The 19,273-nt window shown below is 42.0% G+C and overlaps 2 protein-coding genes across 6 annotated transcripts in view; one reads left to right on the top strand and one right to left on the bottom strand.

Moving 5' to 3' along the window:
- LOC106848764 (complement C4-A-like) overlaps nucleotides 1-8,264 on the top strand; it is a 54,009-nt gene extending 45,745 nt beyond the window's left edge. For 4 of the 5 annotated variants that reach the window (XM_014868885.2, XM_088159599.1, XM_088159600.1 and 1 more), the window contains 5 exons: nucleotides 624-713; nucleotides 1,058-1,150; nucleotides 1,841-1,924; nucleotides 5,227-5,359; nucleotides 6,181-8,264. In XM_014868885.2, the coding sequence (XP_014724371.2) occupies nucleotides 624-713; nucleotides 1,058-1,150; nucleotides 1,841-1,924; nucleotides 5,227-5,359; nucleotides 6,181-6,319 (539 nt within the window). In that variant the 3' untranslated portion in view covers nucleotides 6,320-8,264. The remainder of the gene's footprint in view (nucleotides 1-623; nucleotides 714-1,057; nucleotides 1,151-1,840; nucleotides 1,925-5,226; nucleotides 5,360-6,180) is intronic. The other variant, XR_015801415.1, reaches the window with a different exon arrangement.
- STOML3 (stomatin like 3) lies at nucleotides 8,086-16,915 on the bottom strand. Its single transcript, XM_088159604.1, has 7 exons — nucleotides 16,674-16,915; nucleotides 13,897-14,000; nucleotides 13,201-13,273; nucleotides 11,929-12,011; nucleotides 10,028-10,231; nucleotides 8,936-9,070; nucleotides 8,086-8,554 (listed from the first exon to the last, which is right to left on the bottom strand). Exons 1-7 carry the CDS (start codon nucleotides 16,780-16,782, stop codon nucleotides 8,354-8,356), a joined length of 909 nt encoding a protein of 302 aa, XP_088015730.1. The 5' UTR covers nucleotides 16,783-16,915; the 3' UTR covers nucleotides 8,086-8,353.
- Between the last annotated feature and the right edge of the window lie 2,358 nt (nucleotides 16,916-19,273).

Consider the following 19,273-nt stretch of genomic DNA (forward strand, 5'->3'; position numbering starts at 1 on the left):
GAGGTATGACTTCTGTAGTGTGCTTGCCAGGGAAAGCAGTCTTTTTCCTCATTCAAAGAAAGGTTAAATGCAAATCATCCTCATTTGCCAAAGTTATGCAAACAATATTTAAAAATTAGGCCAAATCTCTGCTTTGCCTTAACAGAAGGATCCAAGACAGCTTACACTGGGTTTAAACCACTAACTATTGGTTGATCCTATCTTCTTCTTCTGAAACAATGCAGGGTTCACTGTTGTTCTATGGTCTAAAGAGGCTAAGATGCATGGTTTCCACAGGGAACAAAAAAAAAAAAAAGAGGGATGCAGGGAGGGAAGAGTACAGCTTAAAAAAAACACATAAAACCAAATAAAAAACCCCAACAACAACAGCAACAAAATGCCCAAACAAAAATTATCCAGCTGAACTGAAACACCCTTAAACTGTTGCCCAGCTGAAAGGCAACGCTGTGCTCTAGGTGCCCAAGCTGTAGGTCTTTGGGAACTGCTGATGTGCATCTGATCCCTCATTGCTCTGCTTTCTCTGGACCAGGGAAAAGCTGGGCTGCAAACGTAGTCTGTACCGTGTTGTACAGGCTTTTCCACCTGAGCTCTCCCACACAAGCTGTTTTGTTCCTTGTCCACAGACAGGAGGTGCAGCGTGTTCTACAGCGCTCCCAAGCACAGTGCCCTGCTGTCAAAGCTGTGCCACGCCGACGTCTGCCAGTGTGCAGAAGGTAAGGAATCACCACGTAAACTGGTCTAGAAGAAGGTAGTTACTTCTAGGAACAAGTTACATGGGAAATGTTAAGCCCAGAAATTATAATTATCCTAATGTGCAATACAGGATACATCCTCTAGGATGTTCAATATCAAATAGATTTTTTTCTAAGATATCCAGGATCTTTTGATAGCTAAATGCAGTATGTATACACGTGCATGTGTATGTAAAAACCCTCTATCACACCACTAAGAAAATTGTTCTGCCATTTTATTTCCTGTTATATTGTTGAGTGTGTAAACTACATTTGTCTACATATCCATGCCTATAGGGGTGTGACACTTATTTTCTTCCCTCCAGGTCCCTGCCCAAAACAAAAATCAACTTTCAGTAAAGCGTTAACACAAACCACCCGTGTTACTTTTGCCTGCTACCAACCTACTGCGGATTATGGTAAGGCATGAAAGACAACTGTTGATTTCAGCCTCATTCCTTTTAATAAGTATAAACTTGTTGTTTTATGTGCCCAGACCTCTCCTGAATTGAGTAGGGTTTCTGTATGTGGCTGAGAGGCTGAGGAGAAATAAAGGAAGGCATGTGCAGTTGTAGCCATCAGGGCAGTGAAGTGGAAAGTAAAGGACTTGGAAAGATGCAGCAGGATGCTAGGGGAAGGAGGGATGGGCATTATGTTACAAGGTTTAGAAAAAACCCATGGTGCAGTACCACAGTCCCTCATGTTACAGGATGTAAACAAAGAATAGGGGTTCCATGGCATGCCATAGCTCCGTATCTCCTTCTGAGAGCTAGATTAATATTTTCCCCTTTGTTAATTTGCCTTTCTGGCCTCTTCTTGGGATATAAAGTTGGATAAACTACTGAAGGAAAACTGCTTGGGCACCATTGGTAAGTTAGATGCTAACAGGACAGGAAAAAGAGTGAAAACGTAACCACAGAGGAGCTTCCTTGAAAAAATACAAAGAAAGGAACACAAATCTAGACTATCTTGATTAATAGCTCCATGGTTTGTGAGTAGATGGTACACTGGCCTCTGTTCAGACACTTGATAAAAGTACACCTATTAGTCAGTCTTTGGGTGCAATTTCAAGTTACCATCTGGCATCACAGAGTTTTTGTCTGTTGCAGCATACGAGGTGGAGATCCTCAACAGTACAAAGAAGAATGTTTTTGATTACTATGAGGCCAAAATCCACAAAATCCTTAAAGCATGTAAGTATCAAAATGTTTGACTCCTTTCATTCACCATGGAAAAGTAGGGTCAGATATATTACTACATTAGGCTTTCAAGATGGCTTATTTATTGCAAGGCTTGTTTGGTGCAGCTGCCTCACTGTTCAGTTCAGCCCTGGGATAATATTTTTGGTTCACATTGTGCAATCCCAGAGTACACGAGCTTCAATCATTTTAGATTGAAAATAAACCAGAAAACACATTCCAGACTCATTGAGCCAATGGTTACAAACTGGAGCTAGTCTAAGATAAACCCCTCAAAAAACATGCATAGTGTGGATATTATGTCTTCTGCATCAACTATTTCATTTTTTAGACTGTTGACAGATTCTTATTTTTTCTCATGTGGATATATCCACTGACCTCTGTTCTGACATTAAAGAAGATTTGAAGTGCTTATTACTCAACTAATTATTAAGCAATTGCAACCCTTGTGGAACAGGCTAAGAGTTGCCCACAGTGACTTGCCTGAGGTCAATGAAGACAGGAAAACTTCTGGAATTTCAATTTAATAACTACGCTAAAGAAATAGAAAGGCTTCTTTGTTGTTAGGTGCAGTGTAAAGGTTTGCACAGCTCTTAGACAATGTCCTTTTGCAGACCTGCCATCCCAGCTGCCCCCGTGTGAACTTAACCAGCAGTATCAGAGAGCACTGATACTGTTCAGACTAATTTCTGGGGAAGCTGTCAGATGACATGTCAGACTTCAGCTGCCGTGGTATCATGTGGTATCCCACTTATGAGTTTGGCAGCCAGAGATTGCCTTCAAACAGAAACTTCAAAGGTTTTGAAATCTCCCCTCTCTGGAACAGAATAATTAACTCACTTCAACAATCTTTGCCTGGCAATGTCACACAGCACTTTATGGCACACAACTCGTGATCTGTTCCCAATGTTCAGATCCTGTAGGAAAATAAGCTCCATGCTTCCTGAGTCTAGAGAGAGCATCTGACACACCCAGGGCTTTCCATATGGAGGGAAATGATAATGTACCTAGTGGTCAAAATACTGGCTATAGGAGATTATGGTATCCTGATGGAAAATTTTATTAATCTCTTGAGAATACCTACAGGATTTAAAAGCTTTAGGGCTCTGGGTACCAAATGCATTTGTACTCACAATTTGCAGGAAAGCACTGGAAGGATTTTGGGTTATGGTAGCTGAGAGAAACATCCTTTGAATGTGAAGCTGAAAGGAAAAGATGTCTCCTATTCCCACATACTTGATAATTTATTTTATTGTTTGTGCTGTCAGATGCAGCTTCTGAGCATGAGGAAGCTTCCAACAGGGTTGGGAAAGGCTGGCAGGAGGCATGAAGCCATATGAGGAGGAAGAAAAAGCTAGATGTTGTACCCAAATCTGTGACTGAACTAGTGTTTTTACCTCTTGTATTCTCTGTGGCTCTTTTGAGTGAGGTTGGCCACAGTTGCCATCACCAAATTTAGATGAGAATTAGTAAGATAAAAATCTCATTCTCTGGACCATGTCATTATTCCCTTAACAATCTTTGAAGTAAAGGATTTGTTCAAAAGACAGATGGAAACACTTATTTGTGTTTGGGAGGCAGCAAAAGAGAATTTTGAAGGTGTGTACTTCTCAAATTAATTTGGTTATTGACAGAATTAGTGTATATGTTCTAGATGGCTAAATAATATTTATGCTGTCCTATGAGTCCTCCAGAAGTCCTTTAGGAGAACAGTATAGCCCATACAAAATAGCACAGAATCTTTTTTTCCCCTCTTGTTCCCGCTCCCCACTTTTTTAAACATTATTTCCCATTACAGATGCTAAAGTTTGAAGTAACTTGTTTTCCTTAAATTCTGCTTGGATGCTTTGAAACATTAAATTTCAACTTTTCAATTTTAAATCTCCAATTAAAAAAAAAATCATATAATAACCACTTAAGGTAATTACTCAAATGTTTATGATCCCACTGTCTAAATTATATTGGGCCATTTGTGAAGCATATGAACCGAGAAACACCTTGGTAATTTAAGCCAAATGAAGCATAACATCATCATTTTCTCAAGTAGTTCTGATGCATCTCTGCATTCCATGAACAAAATGAAAATTCAAGATTCCACGTAGCATAGGAAAAGGAAAAAGGTCTTGTGTTATATGAGAAAACCTACAAGGCTTATATTCTCTCTAAAAATACAGATGTAAAAGTAACATATATTAAATTGATGCAAGTTTTAACTAGGTGGTAGATAAGATTCTTAAAGCTAGGTTTCACATATTAGCAGTCTATGTCAAATTCTCTGAAATCTAATTAACGTTAGAATATTCTACCTCAGTTTTTTATTCTATTTTTAAGATTTTAATGACTAGTCTTTCCATACTTGTAATATAATGTTCTATATTAGAGCAGAAATATTTCACAAGATTCTGCTAACTGATAAAAAGACTGTGTTGTAATTTACCTGTAATTTAAACTGGTTTAATATTGAATTTGTACAGGAAATCTCAAATTATAATGAGAAAGAGAGTAAGAAATCAGAATATTGCTGTTATGTGCTTTTTTTTTTTTCAAGTGGACTTTGAAAACTGTTGTTCTAGTTAAACAACATGATGTCCTCATGACCTGAGGTTGGTTTGATGAATAAGCATTTCTTCAGCTCTCATGTCATTGCAGTATCTGAGCAGCCACCTCATCTGCCTTGGATGCCCACTTCTGTAGTGGGCAGTGCAATTCTGAATGAATAAACTTCTGGGCCAGAATCCAGACCAGAATCTTCTAAGTTACATAAAGATCACCAGGGATTGCCCTGTGTATCAGACTCAGAGGGAATGGCATAAAGGCTGCATCAGTAAAGTTCAGATCAGTTGTACTAAGGAGAGTGAGATTTTAATACTGGCTGCTGCATTGTTGAGCCTCAAAATGTTTGAATTTGGTTTGCTAGCTTTAAGACCATCCTGAACCTGATCATTCTGAAATGGAAGATAGCATGTTTTCTATTTTCCTTGGCTTTTCCTTCAGCCTCTGAGATTTAAGCAAACTCCATAAGGTCTGAAAGGTCCTAAGGCCTATAGGAAAACATCTCCTTCAATAATTATTGCAAAGGCCAAGACAACCAGCTAAGGCAAAAGTGGCTTACTTTTTGTCAGGTCACGCTAAGGGAAATATCTCCTACCATAGCATGGCCATTTATCCACATGTCAAGCCCCAATTCCCAAGTGAAATATTACCTTGGCTTAGCAGTGGGGCAAATGATCACAGGTCCTGGGGGCTACAGTTCGTTGTTAGAAAAGCTCATGGGGTTTTCTCTTCTTGTCCCACAGCTGCAGATGAAAGCATCCAAGTGCGTGAGCACCGACAGTTCCTGTCCCGCTCCATGTGCAACTTAAACATTGTCCCTGGAAAACGCTACCTCCTCATGGGGAAGGATGGCCAAACAGTTGATTGCAACAACAAGTAAGTGCAAAGTGGTGTCTGGGCAGCAGCAGCTGGATACCTCCAGAAAGGCAGCACCAAATTTCTCAGAGACTGATTCTGCTGGATTTACTGAAATGCAAAGTGTTCCACTCCATAGCAAAAGGGGAGCTATGGGGAAGAGCTGAGCCACCCAAATCTATTGGCTCATGGATCTGTGGCTCCCAGACTTCTGGTTCCTAGACTTCTCAGCATCAAATCTTGCCCTGGTTCCCCTGGGTTAAAATCTCACAGCTAGAAAAGGAGAAAAACACCTTAAAAATTCCCATTCCCATCTCTATATGACAGCAAAGTGAGTGCCTAGGCCAGTGACCTGCTTCAAAAGAAGCCTGATAGAGACTGGGGTATCCCAGCAGAGGTTTAATCTCCAACATCATCTCCATGAAGATGTTCAGGCATGAAATACTGGAAGTTACAAGGCTTCTCATTACAGAAAATTAGAAAATATTTTGGGATACTCTGTTGGAACTAAACTTCCCCTCACTGTCCCACTGGTGTAAACTTGGGCCTTTTGTGTCATTCTGGAAACTCTAACAGAAAGTTAGCCCAAAATTACCTGACATACACAAAACACAAGTACAGCCAGGTCTGTCCCAGCTTGGCACTGACACTTCCCAGACTTTGCTCACAGCTCAGTTAACCTGCTGGTGAAAGCAAGCTTCAGGCAAGTTTCTTGGCTAGCATAACTCTTGATTTCAGAGATGCCTCTGTGGAGGGATGAAGCAGCTCAGGGATTACATATTCCTGTAGCTCCACGTCAGGAATAACGACTAACCTTCTTTACCTATCCCATCTTCACTCAGGATGCAATACTTACTTGATGCACAAGCCTGGGTGGAGAAAATTCCAGAGAGCAGTGAGTGCCGCAGCACTCTGCGCCGGCAGAGCTGTGCTCACCTGCAGGACTTCCTGAGCACCTCTGACAGCCTGTGCCATGTGTGAACGATGGCTCTGACCCCCACATCTCCCTGTTGGACTGCAGCTTACCTTCTGCCAGAATGCTTCCTGCAAAGCCTGTGTATCCCAGTGGCGCCTGAAACATTGCAGGGCTGCTTCCATTGCTGTTTCACTGACTGGAGTATCCTCTTGTGGATGTGTGTGTGGGTAATACAACAAAAATGCAGTTCTCCTACTAGTTATTGTGCTTATTGTACCTCTCACTGGGGAAGAGAGAGCAGGAGTTTCTGTCTCCTTGAGCTATTATACAACAGTGCAATTATCTTGCAGAGAGTCAAAAGAAAAACACATTGTGCATTGCCTGATTAATTCCTGCAGTCCTGGGCAAGAAAAGAATTATTTTTAAAAATGCCAAGACATTTTCATGGGTCGAAAACAAAACTGGGCACTCATGGGCTTACCTGCGTTACACTGCTGCTGAAAAAGAAGAGATACCAACACTAATGCTTCAACACATCAGCTGGTGTCTGGTTGTAACTGTCAGTCCTGCTGACCCCAGGGCTGGATTCCATACACTTTTAAAGCTGGAACTAGAAATGGTACACTGAGCATGTTCTGTGCTGGACTCGGGAGTCTTCCACAGGCTTGTTAGGCTGGTAGCTCACTGAGAGCACAGGATTGCTTTTAACTGTGTTCTGTAGCCACATGTCTTTCAAGCTTTTCCTTTTCTAGAGTTTAACTCAAAACCACTCTTTTCTTAGGATAAGTAATAATCTGTGGAAAATGTTAACACTGTAGAAATGGTAACACTGATAAGCAGATGACTTTCAACTGCAGGATTTGCTTCTTTAGCTTGCCAGTAAAATGTCATTTGGCAGTCATGTCTGAAGCAGAGAAGAACTGGGTAGGTCACCATCCTCAGATGCTCGTATCACTACTTGTGCCAGCAGCTACTGAGCACAAACATTTGCCACCTGGACTGCTTCTGCTACACCCCAATAAATATAAAAAGGGCCTGTATCAATGATAAGATAATTAGTAGGTCCATGCTGAAGTGGCGAATTTGGAGTCAAATGACCCTACTGATAGAAAGGGCAACAGTGATGCTCATGTGGCCAAGACATTACACTGCAGCAGCACCTACCAAAACAGCTCCATCACAAGAAATTTCAGGTTCACAGAAGACAAGTCGTTGCTGTGTGCCTGAACTGTGAACTGAACAGCTATCTTTGAAGGCTGCAAACTCAAATTTAGCATCAGCTGAACCTGGATATCAGCAACATCTTCCTCTCAGCTGGCAAGCATTGCTTGAATGGAGGGTAGGGAAGGCTCATTTCAGGAAAACCTGCATGACTGCTTCATGACATGTGTAAAGGAAGATAAGAAACCTACTGAAGGTGTAAGACAGACACTTAAATTGACAGAGGACCTCGAGGCTTGCCCCAGATTTCGCATTTATGAAATGTGATTGTAATGCCTAGTCATGCTTTCTCTTTACTTTATTACACAGCTTATATAAATGTCAGTGATAGGGTAAAATGCAGCTGAGGTCAGTAAAGCAAGTACTAATTTCTATTAACAGAATAGTAATAGGCTGTTCCACTGACATACCCATTATCCAGTGATTCTGCCAATATTTATGGAAGAAAAACCTCTAAGGTTAAGAGCCAAATCCTTCCTCTCCACTCCACAGGGCTTGAGTTAAATACCAATGTCTGACCCTTCTGCTGTGTAGAGTATATCAACAGCTCAGAGATTCTTGCCTAGCAGACAAATCACCAACTAATTGCAAGACTCGAGACTCTGTAAAGTGTGGTGGAAGCATCATTAAAATTTTATATTAGGTCTAACATACATTTTACATATTTTCTTCCTTTTTACTTGCAGGTGAGTTTAAGCTGGAACTGCTTAGCGTCTGAACTTTGTAAATGCAGCCTCAATGTGGGAGCTGTTTGTGATTATTAAACTTATTTTACTCTTGTTTTGCGAAGAGAGGACCCAAACATGCTTCTACTTTAACTCTGCCAATCAGGAAAAGCTTTAAATATCTCTGGCCTAGGAGCAAGCATAGAACAGTCTCTATCCCCCAGTACTTTTCTTTCCCAAATTCCCAAACATATTTATAGGGAGAGGGAAGACAATGGTGGAATTATTCTGTGCTGCCACAGCTGTTAACGTTTGCAGGTAACGCAGTGGCAGACCTGCTGGAGACTCAGTCAGCACCATGGAGGCCTTCTGGAGAGCTTTGGAAGCATTCCTTTCTCCTTCAGCTGCCACAACCTGCAAAGGAACAGAAATGGAAATGCTGCCCATAGTGGTAAAAATCCAGCTTTATAATGAGGAGAAAACAAACTAGCTTGGATTCCTGGAACCATAGGACAAGAGGAAATGGCCTTTAAGTTACCCCAGGGGAGGTTCACATTGGATATTAGGAAAAAAATTAGGTTGTAAAGCACTGGAAGAGGATGCCCAGGGAAGTGGTGGAGTCACTAACCCTGGTGGTCATTTAAAAACTTAGGGACATGGTTTAGTGGTGGACTTGATGGTGTGGGGTTTAAGGGTTGGACTTGGTGATCTGAGAGGTCTTGTCCATCTTAAAAATTCTGTGGTTCTGTGACAAGGAAATGAAAAGCTGGAGGTGGACACTGTCATGGGTCTCACCTTAGCTTTTGTCTCTCGAGCAGCCTCTGCTTCAGCTGCCATTGCCCTCTGCATGGCCATGGGGATCCGGATGTCTTTGACGTCCACGCGGGCCACTTTGACTCCCCACTGCTCCGTGGCACAGTCGAGGGTAGCCTTGGGGACAAACAACACGACAGGAAGAGCACAGTGCTGGCAGAGGGAGAACTATGTGGTGTACCCTGCTGGGACAGAGGGACCAGGCAAACTGCACAGCAGAAAGAGATGCTCCAGGGGCACCAGCACCCAGCATGGGGTGTGCACAGTGGGTACCACAGCATCATCAAACACTTGCTGGTCAACACCAGTGTCTCCTGTGTGGCTTCTCTCCTGCTTCCTAAACTATGAGCCCCATCATTTCCTTAGGTGGACACTTAGTAAACTTCTTCTTTTACAAAGAAATACTACAGCAACTTTCTTAAACAGCGCAACAAGGTAAAAATACACTATGAGTGAGACACAAGACAGCCCTGCAGCACTGGCAGACTGCTCTGTGCTCTGGCTCCTGGGCACTCCTGCAATCCACACTACCACCATGACCCTGTCTCTGCCCATGGCCACTATTCTGGATGCAGAGGATAGAGTCTCTCTTTGGTCTGACTATGCCTTGTCTCTGACTGAAATTAGTAAATCAGATGTTGGATTTTTCCTCTGCCCTCTCCTTGGCTGCCAAACCAAAAAGGAAACCAGATGGCATTTTAAAGCATACAACTCTGTTTTGTACTCTTAGTTGTAATGACAGGAGATACAAGTCTTGCTTCAATCAAGGGTCTGCTCAAGACAGAGCTTCCCACGAGCAGCAGACCTCTTTCTCTATGTTTGCAGCTGCCTCTGTGCAAGGGCTAAGCTGATTTTAGAGTTTTCAGAGTTTTAATTGCTTTTTGATAGAGATAATTCTGCTACAAGAGCCTGGGGAAATACCTTTAGAATAACTCTTTCTGACTCTAAGCAATGAGATGTATAATTGAAAAGAAACCATGAAAGAAGATTTTGCTGAAGAAAGAAAGCTTATTTCTAATTTGCTACTCCCCAGAAGACATCTCCATGCTTGTGAATTTTGAGTGCCAGTTTTACCTGGATACTGTGTGCAATCGCCTCACGACCTGCCAGCAGCTGAGCCAAGCTCTGTGTACCCAGAACGTTTCTCAGGGTTGTCTGTGCCAGCAGCAAGGTGGCAGAGTGGACATCAGTGACGTTGGCAACTGCACTGACAGCGCTGTGGATCCTGTAGCGCACCACGCCATCCACCTGGGCAGTAACAGCATCTCTCGTGAGAATCTGCGTTGGAGAAATGCACACAGTCACAGAAAGATACAATAACACATCAACACATCCTTTGCCTAGGAAGGGGAATATATCGATTTTTTTTAACCCTTAGTGAGTAAAAGGCACTGATAATTCAAAGAAACTAAGAATTTCTTTTGATTTCTTTGTCATTCCCCCAAGAAATTACTTCAAGAGAGCTGTCCAGCATTAACAACATTTAAACTGGAGGAAAATGCTTTACATACCCTCTAAATAACTGCTTCAGAAGTAAGTGAATCTCATCCTTTGAATTAATTTCTTTCACAATAATAAATGATGACTATCTTCTTCCTTTCTTGTAGAAAGGTCCATTAATGAGTTTATACATTTCATGCAGCTACTGCATGTGCTACTTCCCCTAAACAAAGTGTTTGTAAGAAACACCAACAAATTAAAACAAAAATAAAAAGTGCGAGAAATTGTGAGAAGAAACTGAAAGAAATATTTAAGCATTCATACCAGAGTTGTCAACTTTTGCCAGACAAGCTCTCTGTGCCTCAGAAGGCAGCTGGCCTCAGTGGAAAACTAATGATGCTCCACTATCACTTCCCTCCTCAGCATCTTTTGCCTGCAAGTGAATGCTTCACAAAACCCCTGCCAACTGCTGCAGAAGCCTGGCCAAAAGCTTCTAAGCCTTATACAGCACAAGTTCTGCAACCATCTTCCTCACATTTTGGGGGTGCCATTTTTCATTTCACACCATACACTCCTGCACCCTGTACTCAGAGAAAAGGCTCTTTCTGCTTACTGAAAGATAATAGCCAAAAAAACATCTCCTGGGAAACACAGTAGGAAATTCCGGGGGCCCAAAAGGTTTGGAGCTGCCTCTTCTCCCTCTGCTCTTTGTTTAAAGAAGGGGATAGCAGTGCCAACTCCATAAGCAGAAGAATTGTTCTGCCATGGAGCTGAGGCCACACGGAAACAAACCTTGATCAGAACAAGGTTGTTCAACAACCGATTCTTCAGATTAAGTTTTTCAGTCAAAATTTGCTAATAAAATGCCTGAAGATATATCCTGCCTTGAGGTATCTTGCTTCCTTCATCCATTCCTCCTTGGACCTGAGTTTTGTGGAAACTTTTCTGCTTATTCCTGTTAATTAAATGGAATTTGTTACCCATGGGTAATTTGCCTTTTCAGACACATGTAGAAGGCTCTTTTGAATGGTGAGCTCCATGTCAGATCCAATTTCATTAGGACATTAATTTACAGCTAGGAATTTTGTAGCCCACTCCTCTCTTGTCCTCCCTGTCTCGTTCACACTTGTAACTCCCTTCCCTTATTTTTGAAATCACAGTTCTGAACACCACCTTGACCTGCAATGATGCATCTGCAGATTTTCATTAGGAGAGTCATAGAATGGTTTGGGTTGGAAGGAACCTTAAAGTTCCAACCCTCCTCCCATGGGCAGGCACACTACACTTCCCCTAGACTGGGTTGCTCAGAGCCCCCTCCAACCTGGCTTTGAACACTTCCAGGGATGGGGCACCCATAACTTCTTTGGGCAAGAAGTTGTTTTGTAAGCAGCTGGAAATCCAGAGGATACAGCAAAGAAGTTAAATTCCATATGGTAGCTCAGCGTTGTAAAATTATGAAACATGCATTGTTTTGACTGTGCCACGAATCTGCTGCATCTTTTGTTCCTGTCTTAGATGGCTGCTGGAAAAGTTACCTCTTGTGGAGGAATCTTACAGGTAACCGTCCTAAGATCAACCTTGATAAATGTATCTGTACATGGAAGTACAAGGATCAGTCCTGAAAAATAAAAGTATTAGATGAAACACCTCTGAAACTGAAGTCCAGGTCCAGGTATCCTAGAGAAAATAAACACAGGAAATACCCACAGGATGGGGAATAGCACCCTGCCTTATCACTGCAGCTGTTCTTTCTGCTTACAAGACATGACAACAGTGGTGTTTTACATTCTCAAATAACAGAGGGAAGTGCAAATATCTGCAAATAATGTGGACTCATTACAGCTTAATGACCTAGGACTCTGGTCTGGAAATGGGCAGCTTGAAGCTCTTTACTGAAGTCTACCATCAGACTTTCAGCAGAAATTCCTCCCATGCCTTTAATTTTCCCTTTTTAAATCACAAGCCATGTGTGGTTCAGTACATGTCCTCAGGAAAGACATCACCCAGGTCCAGATTCCTGCACCACATGAGGAACATTGTCCCAAGATGTGACAAATCCTTCACTGGAGAGGGAGACTGAACAAAACTTCTAATATTCTGTTGTAATCTTAGCACATTGCTTTGTTGTCCAGAGCCACAGAGAAGAGCCCTGGCCCTGGCCTAGCTGCTCTTTGGACCACGTGACGACCATTCAAGAGGAAGGACAGTACCTGCAAAGGACTTTTTCCTCTTATTTCAACTTCCAGTTTGCTCATTTCATTGCCCAGAGGTGGTAACCGCACCAATGCAAACTGCCCATGCAGCTGGGTTTGGTTTGTGATTTGTAAGCTGGCCCGAGGGGACTGCAGCAGCCAGGTGTAGCTGCTGAGTGTCCCTGCCCTGACACATTTACCATTTTCAGAGCAGAGGACAGCTAAGGAGCTGACAGTGAGGTGCAAGGAGAGAGGCCACAGTCGCTCAAAGAAGACCGAGGCAGACCTGAACACTCCATTTAAACCTCCCTGCAGACCCCTGACAGTGTCTGCAGCATGAACTCATCCTTCTGTTGTCCAAATTACTCAGCAGCAAAGTCATGCCTGGTATCAAGGTACTCAAACTTGTGTGCTATGACAGGAGGGTGGCTGTATCTTCTCTTCAGAAAAGTAAACAGTCTGCAGGTAAAGGAACTGCAGTAGAGGAGACCTTCTCATTCCCCTCTATGCTATGAAGAAGGATTTCATGGAACCTCTGCAATTCTCTATGTGGTCTGAGGGCTTTGTAATAACAAACCCAGAGGACTTTAACAGAGTAAAACTGCATGTATTCACCTGGTCCCTTTGCTTTCTTAGACAGTATACGTCCCAGACGAAATACAACAGCACGTTCATATTCTCTGACAACCTAGGAAAATATTTTAAATTTAGAATTTTACAACCAATTCTATTCTCACTCCCTAGTCCTTTAATCTTTGGCACCCATATTAAATGTGAAGAAATAACAAATAATATAGGAAGCAACAAAGCTGCAAATCACTTTCTTCACATCTTCTACTTGACTCATGATTTGTTGGGAAAACTCAGCCCCTGTCCTTGGAAACAGGTTACAAAATAGATCCTAAATGAAAGAATTAACAGTGATCTAAAAATGAACAGCCTAGAGCTCTCTCAACATCAGCAGCACACTCAGAGGAGTTGTAGGCAAAGGGGCTCTCACCTCAGGTAATCTAAACTACTTTACTTAGTGCCTCATGCCTACTGAAGGCCTGGCATTCAAGTGATGTTTAACTGGAAATTTAACTGATGATGAATGTTGAGACTGGAAGAAATTAAGTGAAGAAGTTGTGGCAACACAGAACATTTGTCAAAGAATCTGTGCGGATCTTATTTCCAGAGCACATCTTTGCTACAAACCCTTACTATTCCCAAAACATGAATGTGAGGTGTCTTATCCTAACTAAATCAGAAAAATAGTAATGGCAGTGATAATAGAGCATTCTTCACGTGCCTCAGATCCTCCTAGCTTACCTTAATACATGACCAGATGGAAATAGGAAAGGTAATAAGCACCAGGAGGAATGAAAGGGAAACGAGGATCCAGCCACAGACACCAATTCCTTCTTCCCTGTCAGCTATAAAAAATATGAGGAAGAAGAGCAATGAATGCAAAATTGAAGAGTTATCTCAAGGTTGTACATCTAGCCCAGTGCAATCATATAGGATTACAAAGTACACAGAAATTCCCTCCCTCTTCCTCCCTCCCAACGCTCAAAGAAAGCAATAAAGGACCTAACCAAACATTCAACTTTATGGCCCTTCTGCACAGAAAGTTAAAAAAGCTTCAGAAAACACATTTTGCAATAGGCAAAAAGAGGAAAATGGAAGATATTACCAAAACTAGGGGCTGTGAAGGAGAAATAAATGAATGGGTGGAGCAACCATGATTATGAAACTGTTGGGTGAAGCAAAGGGTTTAGTTTGTGTGAAACAGGTAACAAGGTAAATGAGGGAAACTCCTGATTTCTTTAACGAACATTTTGAGGAATATTCATGGACCAGTCCATATACTGGACCATAAACTTCAAAATTAGTGCTTGTCAAAATGCATGCCTCTGCATTTTAAGCAGTTGTCTCAGTGCGTTCAGCTCATCTCATCCCAGGATTTCATTCTAATGAAATAAAACAAATATAAAACTAATTTCATTATTTTAGTGCCTGAAGGGAAGGCAGTAGTAAGGTAAGTTATTTCAAAGGTGTAGGGCAGGACTGGAAATTTCTGATACCAAACAAAACTTACATGCAGACACAAATGATAAATAGGAAACAATTCAATTTATACTGTGTGAGAAAAAAACCAACTTGTCACACACGACCCTGAAACAGCACGAGTCTGCAGATCTGTAAGGCACAAGCTGGCAGACCAGCAGAGCAGGACTGACAAGTTTGTCAGAACATTCCCAGCAAGGCTGGGGAAGGAGGACACACAGCACAGCCCTCCTGCAGCCTCTGGGCACGGCTGGGCTGTGCCTGCTCATCTGGGTTTTGCATCCAGCCCCAGCTGCTCACAGCTTTGCCCATTCTGCCTCTGAGGCCCTGATGCAGATTGAATTACTCACATGTAAACACATTTGCATTCAGAAGGTGTCCCCGAGAGATGGGCACAGAAGTGGTGCCCCGGGAGCCCAGCTTTCCTCCTCACCCTTCCCAAAAACAGCAGTTTTAAATCCCTGGTTGTTTTATGAGACATCATCGGGCACTCTGCAATCAATGGTAAAATTGATTTGAGGAGCTTCCCTAAGCAAATTACTGTGCACACCTTAAGGCCATGTGTATAAAAACAGGATTATTAGGACTTAGTGTGAAAATCTTTAACCCGTTCACTGCTATCTGTTTTCCACACAGTGTACTTCATATTAGACTAGTGGTGTGTTAGGCTATAATGTTAGGCTATAACAGGTACATAAAGTACCAGCAGTCAAGTGTCTTTTAATCAGTGGGATGATATCAAGGAAAGTCACAGAATAGGCATCATTCATAATTCTTAACCTGAAATCTGAGCATATTAATCATGTTTTGTTCAGCAGAACTCAACATTTTCACTCTCTCTCTTAATTTCACATAAATAACTAGCTTACAAAAAATGTCTGAAGATCTTTTTCTCCAGTGACAATTTTGGTTATGAAGAACCTCCTCAAAGCAATTTTGAGTTGTAGCATCATCTACCATCATCCACCTGAGCCCACTGTGAAGGTGCCTGGTAGAAATGACACAATCCAGAGACAGGGGGATTAGATGGGGAAAAAATGCCAGCACTCAGCAGATTGATACTCAAGCAGCTGAGAAGTGTTAGGAGTCAACATATCACCCCTAACCACTATTGACAAAGTACAATTGAATCCTTCTCCACAAAAACTGTCCTAGAGATCCTGGTGCCAGCTAATAATGTAGGTTACAATTAGAAATGGAGAAAATATGAAATTAAAATATGCTTTTGAATGAAACTCCTAGCTCTCCCAAACTACCACAGATCTTCTCTGATTACCCCCAAGTTTCAAACCATTTAACCAAACAACAAATGAAAGACTCCAGAAAAAAAATAGTGAACAATCAGTCACAATCCCATGTATCATTGACCTGGGTTTGCCATCCCTGTATATGGATTATAATAGTCATAACCACCCAAAACCTCCCTTGACTGTTTAGTCCAGAGCAAACCAGGAGCTGAAATGCACCACAAAATATGAGAGCTCCTCACTCAGCAGTTGTGGTAAAACTCCAGGGTGCTGCAATTGGATTCACTTCATTTTTTCTTGATACACTCATTAGAGTACATCACAAACACACTTGGTAAACAAACTCATGATGTGGGTTTCATACTTGGAAAGCAAATAAAAAACTCAATGTGGGCAAAAATCTCTCAAGTCTTCTACAGCAACAAAAATAATATTCAACCTCTTCAGCCACCATGTACCGTCCTGCTTTCTACTAGGGGCTGAAAAATTCTTCTGTCTTCCCCAACTATCCTATTTTCCTCTCCCCAGCTCATCCCTCTATACAGAAGTGTATCAATAGCTGAATCAATCTTCTTCATCCATGGGGCCACGTTGGCAGAAGGTAGATGCCCATGCATTCTGGCAGGGCACCATAAGGCAACTTGCTGTGTCTCTCACAGATTCTGAGTTTTCATCTTCAGTCTATGTTGGATACCAAATATAGATCAAATGTACTTTTTTTGTTTGGTTAGTTCAGTTCCTTTTTAATATTATTGAGAAAAAACCCACTTGCACACACAAAACAGGGCTTACCAATTAGATGTTCTGTGTTCATTTTCTTGGATCTCTCCATCCCCTTGGAGGGAAGCTCTGATCCCCTCACAGATGAGACAGCAGCGTACCTTGAAACTGCAGGGCTCATGCAAAATGCTGAAGAAGGAAGCAGGATGAGAGAAGGAGAAATCCCCTGTATGAGAGTCTCCTGGGAGTTAGTTACCCTGGTGAGGAGTGGATGTTTACAAACACCAAGCCTTGTGTCTCTGATGGTACTGGATGGTATTCTGTGGCTGCCCTCTGTCTGGGGTGCACTTGGCCCAGCTGGTCTTAAGCCCCACAAAATACAGTAATTTCTATGTTGGTTTTTTAATCTCTGGTGATGGATTCAAACAAGACAGAAAGATAAAGTAAGTCCTGTGAGGGGCAGCTGAGGTATAGCCTGAAGAAAATAAGGCTCAGGGGAGATCTTAACACTCTCTACACCTGCCTGAAAGGAGGTTGTGGCATAGCGAAGATTAGTCTCTTCTAGCAGGAAACAAGCAACAGTATAAGAATAAATGGCCTCAAGCTGAGCCAGGGGAGACTTTAGATTAAATATGAGGAAAAACTTACTTCAACAAAAGAATTGCCAAACACTGGAACAGGCTACCCAGGGAAGTAGTAGAGTCCTTCTCCCTGGTGGCATTTCAAGAACATGTAGATGTGGCACTTAAAGATGCAGCTTAGTGGTGGACTTGGCAGTGCTGGGTTAATGGTTGAACTCGATCTTAAGAGCTCTTTCCCATCCTATGATGCTGCTCCTCTGCTGTTTTGGGGCTCGACTACTGTTCAGATCTCAAACACCAGCATAACAAATAAACAAAAATCCAGATGAGGACTCCAGACTGTGTAGAATAGCTCACCACACCCATCTTCACACAGTCCATCAGTACAGATTGAGCTCTGTTAGGCTGGACAACCTCAAAACCACAGAAGAAGCATTTAAGCTCCCAAGCCTTAAAATTGTCCCTCAAGTAAGAGCATTTTCCACAAAATATTTTGACAATCAAACTAAGTACAGCATTTTGGACTAAGCCATTTCTAAAGGCTGTAGCAGCAGAGGGCAACCCTCTCAAAGGACAAGGCTGTTACTTGTTATTTGAATAAGATATGAGAGGTGTTTTTTTCATATGCAATTTATGAGTTTGACATACAGCTGCATTAATTACAGGGCTGTTTTTTGTGAGCATCTGTTATCTAGAATTTCTGTGAAGATCTGGTTCCAGCTTCACTTCACCCAAGCCTTCCTCTCTGCCAGTAATCACCCTGACCCCAGATGGGTCATTCAAAGCTGATTGTTCCCCAGAGAATCCTTTTTCAGTCTCACAGAGAGGAAACTACACCCCTGAAGTGACATTTTAAATCCCACTGAAAGCCATACGCACAGCTTGAAAAACCAGGATTTATATGCTTATTGCAATATGCTCCCCAACATATGACAGTATTCATTTTAGGCCATTTGTAGCATTTTCCTCATTATCTGACTTCTAAACACTGAGCTGTATGATCACACCTCTTCAGGACAGATGCTTACTATCAGGGTAGCATGTATGAACAGTGACAAGAGAAATATGGTTCAATTACTTCAGAAGCAAAAACATAGTATGCAAAACTATCCCAACAATATCTTTTCATTTTAGAGAAAAAACAAAGTTATTGAAAATAGCTTAATTCTGAACCGTTTGAATGCCACAATTTAAACAGCTATCCATACCATCAGATAAATGAGGAACACATACTGAAAGTTAACAGACATAATTGTGCCCTGTTTATTGACAACTCCCTGAGGTGACTGTAAATATAGGTGAGTAAAGCAGATGGTGTTTTTTTGTTTCTGTTCAGGAACATGACTATATTAATTATTTTCACTTAAACTTAAGCCAAACTTTCATTCCCTTTTCAAAATTTTGAAATCAAAGTCAGGGCAATCTTAATGCTTTCTCCTTGGGGCTATACTGGGGCATGTGGAGAACTCGTGTCCCAGAGTACTAGAGAACACTCAGAGATTAAAACACATGAGAGCTCTGGGGCAAAGCAGTTTGCAAGCTCCAAGTTCTCTGGTGCTGAACAGCCTGGTGCACTCCTGTGACACAGGGCACAGTCACAAAGACTGAGCTCAAAGCTGCTTCAGCAGAACTTACTGACTTAGAAGCAACATAGGACAACTGTGGTTAGGGCTGCTCGCAGTTCAGCTATTTCTGCAGTTTTGTATTTGTGATATTGGTAAAGCCTTCAACTTCTATTCCAAAAGTAGCACAAGGGCTCAGGTCAGGCATGATCAGGAGCTTACCAGTAAGCATCACCATTCTTCAGCATTCCTCTGCACCAAATGCTGCATTTACAAATGGCACCAGTCCTTTACAATGTCTCTACAATGTCCACTTTCTCCAACTTACCTCATCATCCAGTTGTAGAGACTTAATCCACAGCCATTTGTAAACACTGCCAATCCCAAAAGTACAAAGAAGAATCACCAGGCAGTCCCCACATGAGATTTGCAAACAAAGTTGTAGGCTTGTCGTTTTCTGACCCTCTTAGGCCCATAATACTTTCCTTTCCATGTGCTGGGCTTTGCCAGTCCCTATAGATTCCTTGGC

This window comes from Sturnus vulgaris, chromosome 2 (genome assembly GCF_052056855.1).
Source record: "Sturnus vulgaris isolate bStuVul1 chromosome 2, bStuVul1.hap1, whole genome shotgun sequence".
Taxonomy (NCBI): Eukaryota; Metazoa; Chordata; class Aves; order Passeriformes; family Sturnidae; genus Sturnus; species Sturnus vulgaris.

Excerpts from the sequence above, each read along its gene's own strand:
- STOML3 (XM_088159604.1), bottom strand. The coding sequence starts at position 16,782 with ATGAGCCCTGCAGTTTCAAGGTACGCTGCTGTCTCATCTGTGAGGGGA. Across the intron at positions 14,001-16,673 it reads GAACACAGAACATCTAATTG|CTGACAGGGAAGAAGGAATT; the intron begins GTAAGCCCTGTT and ends TATTTTTTATAG. Across the intron at positions 12,012-13,200 it reads TAAGAAAGCAAAGGGACCAG|GACTGATCCTTGTACTTCCA; the intron begins GTGAATACATGC and ends TTTATTTTTCAG.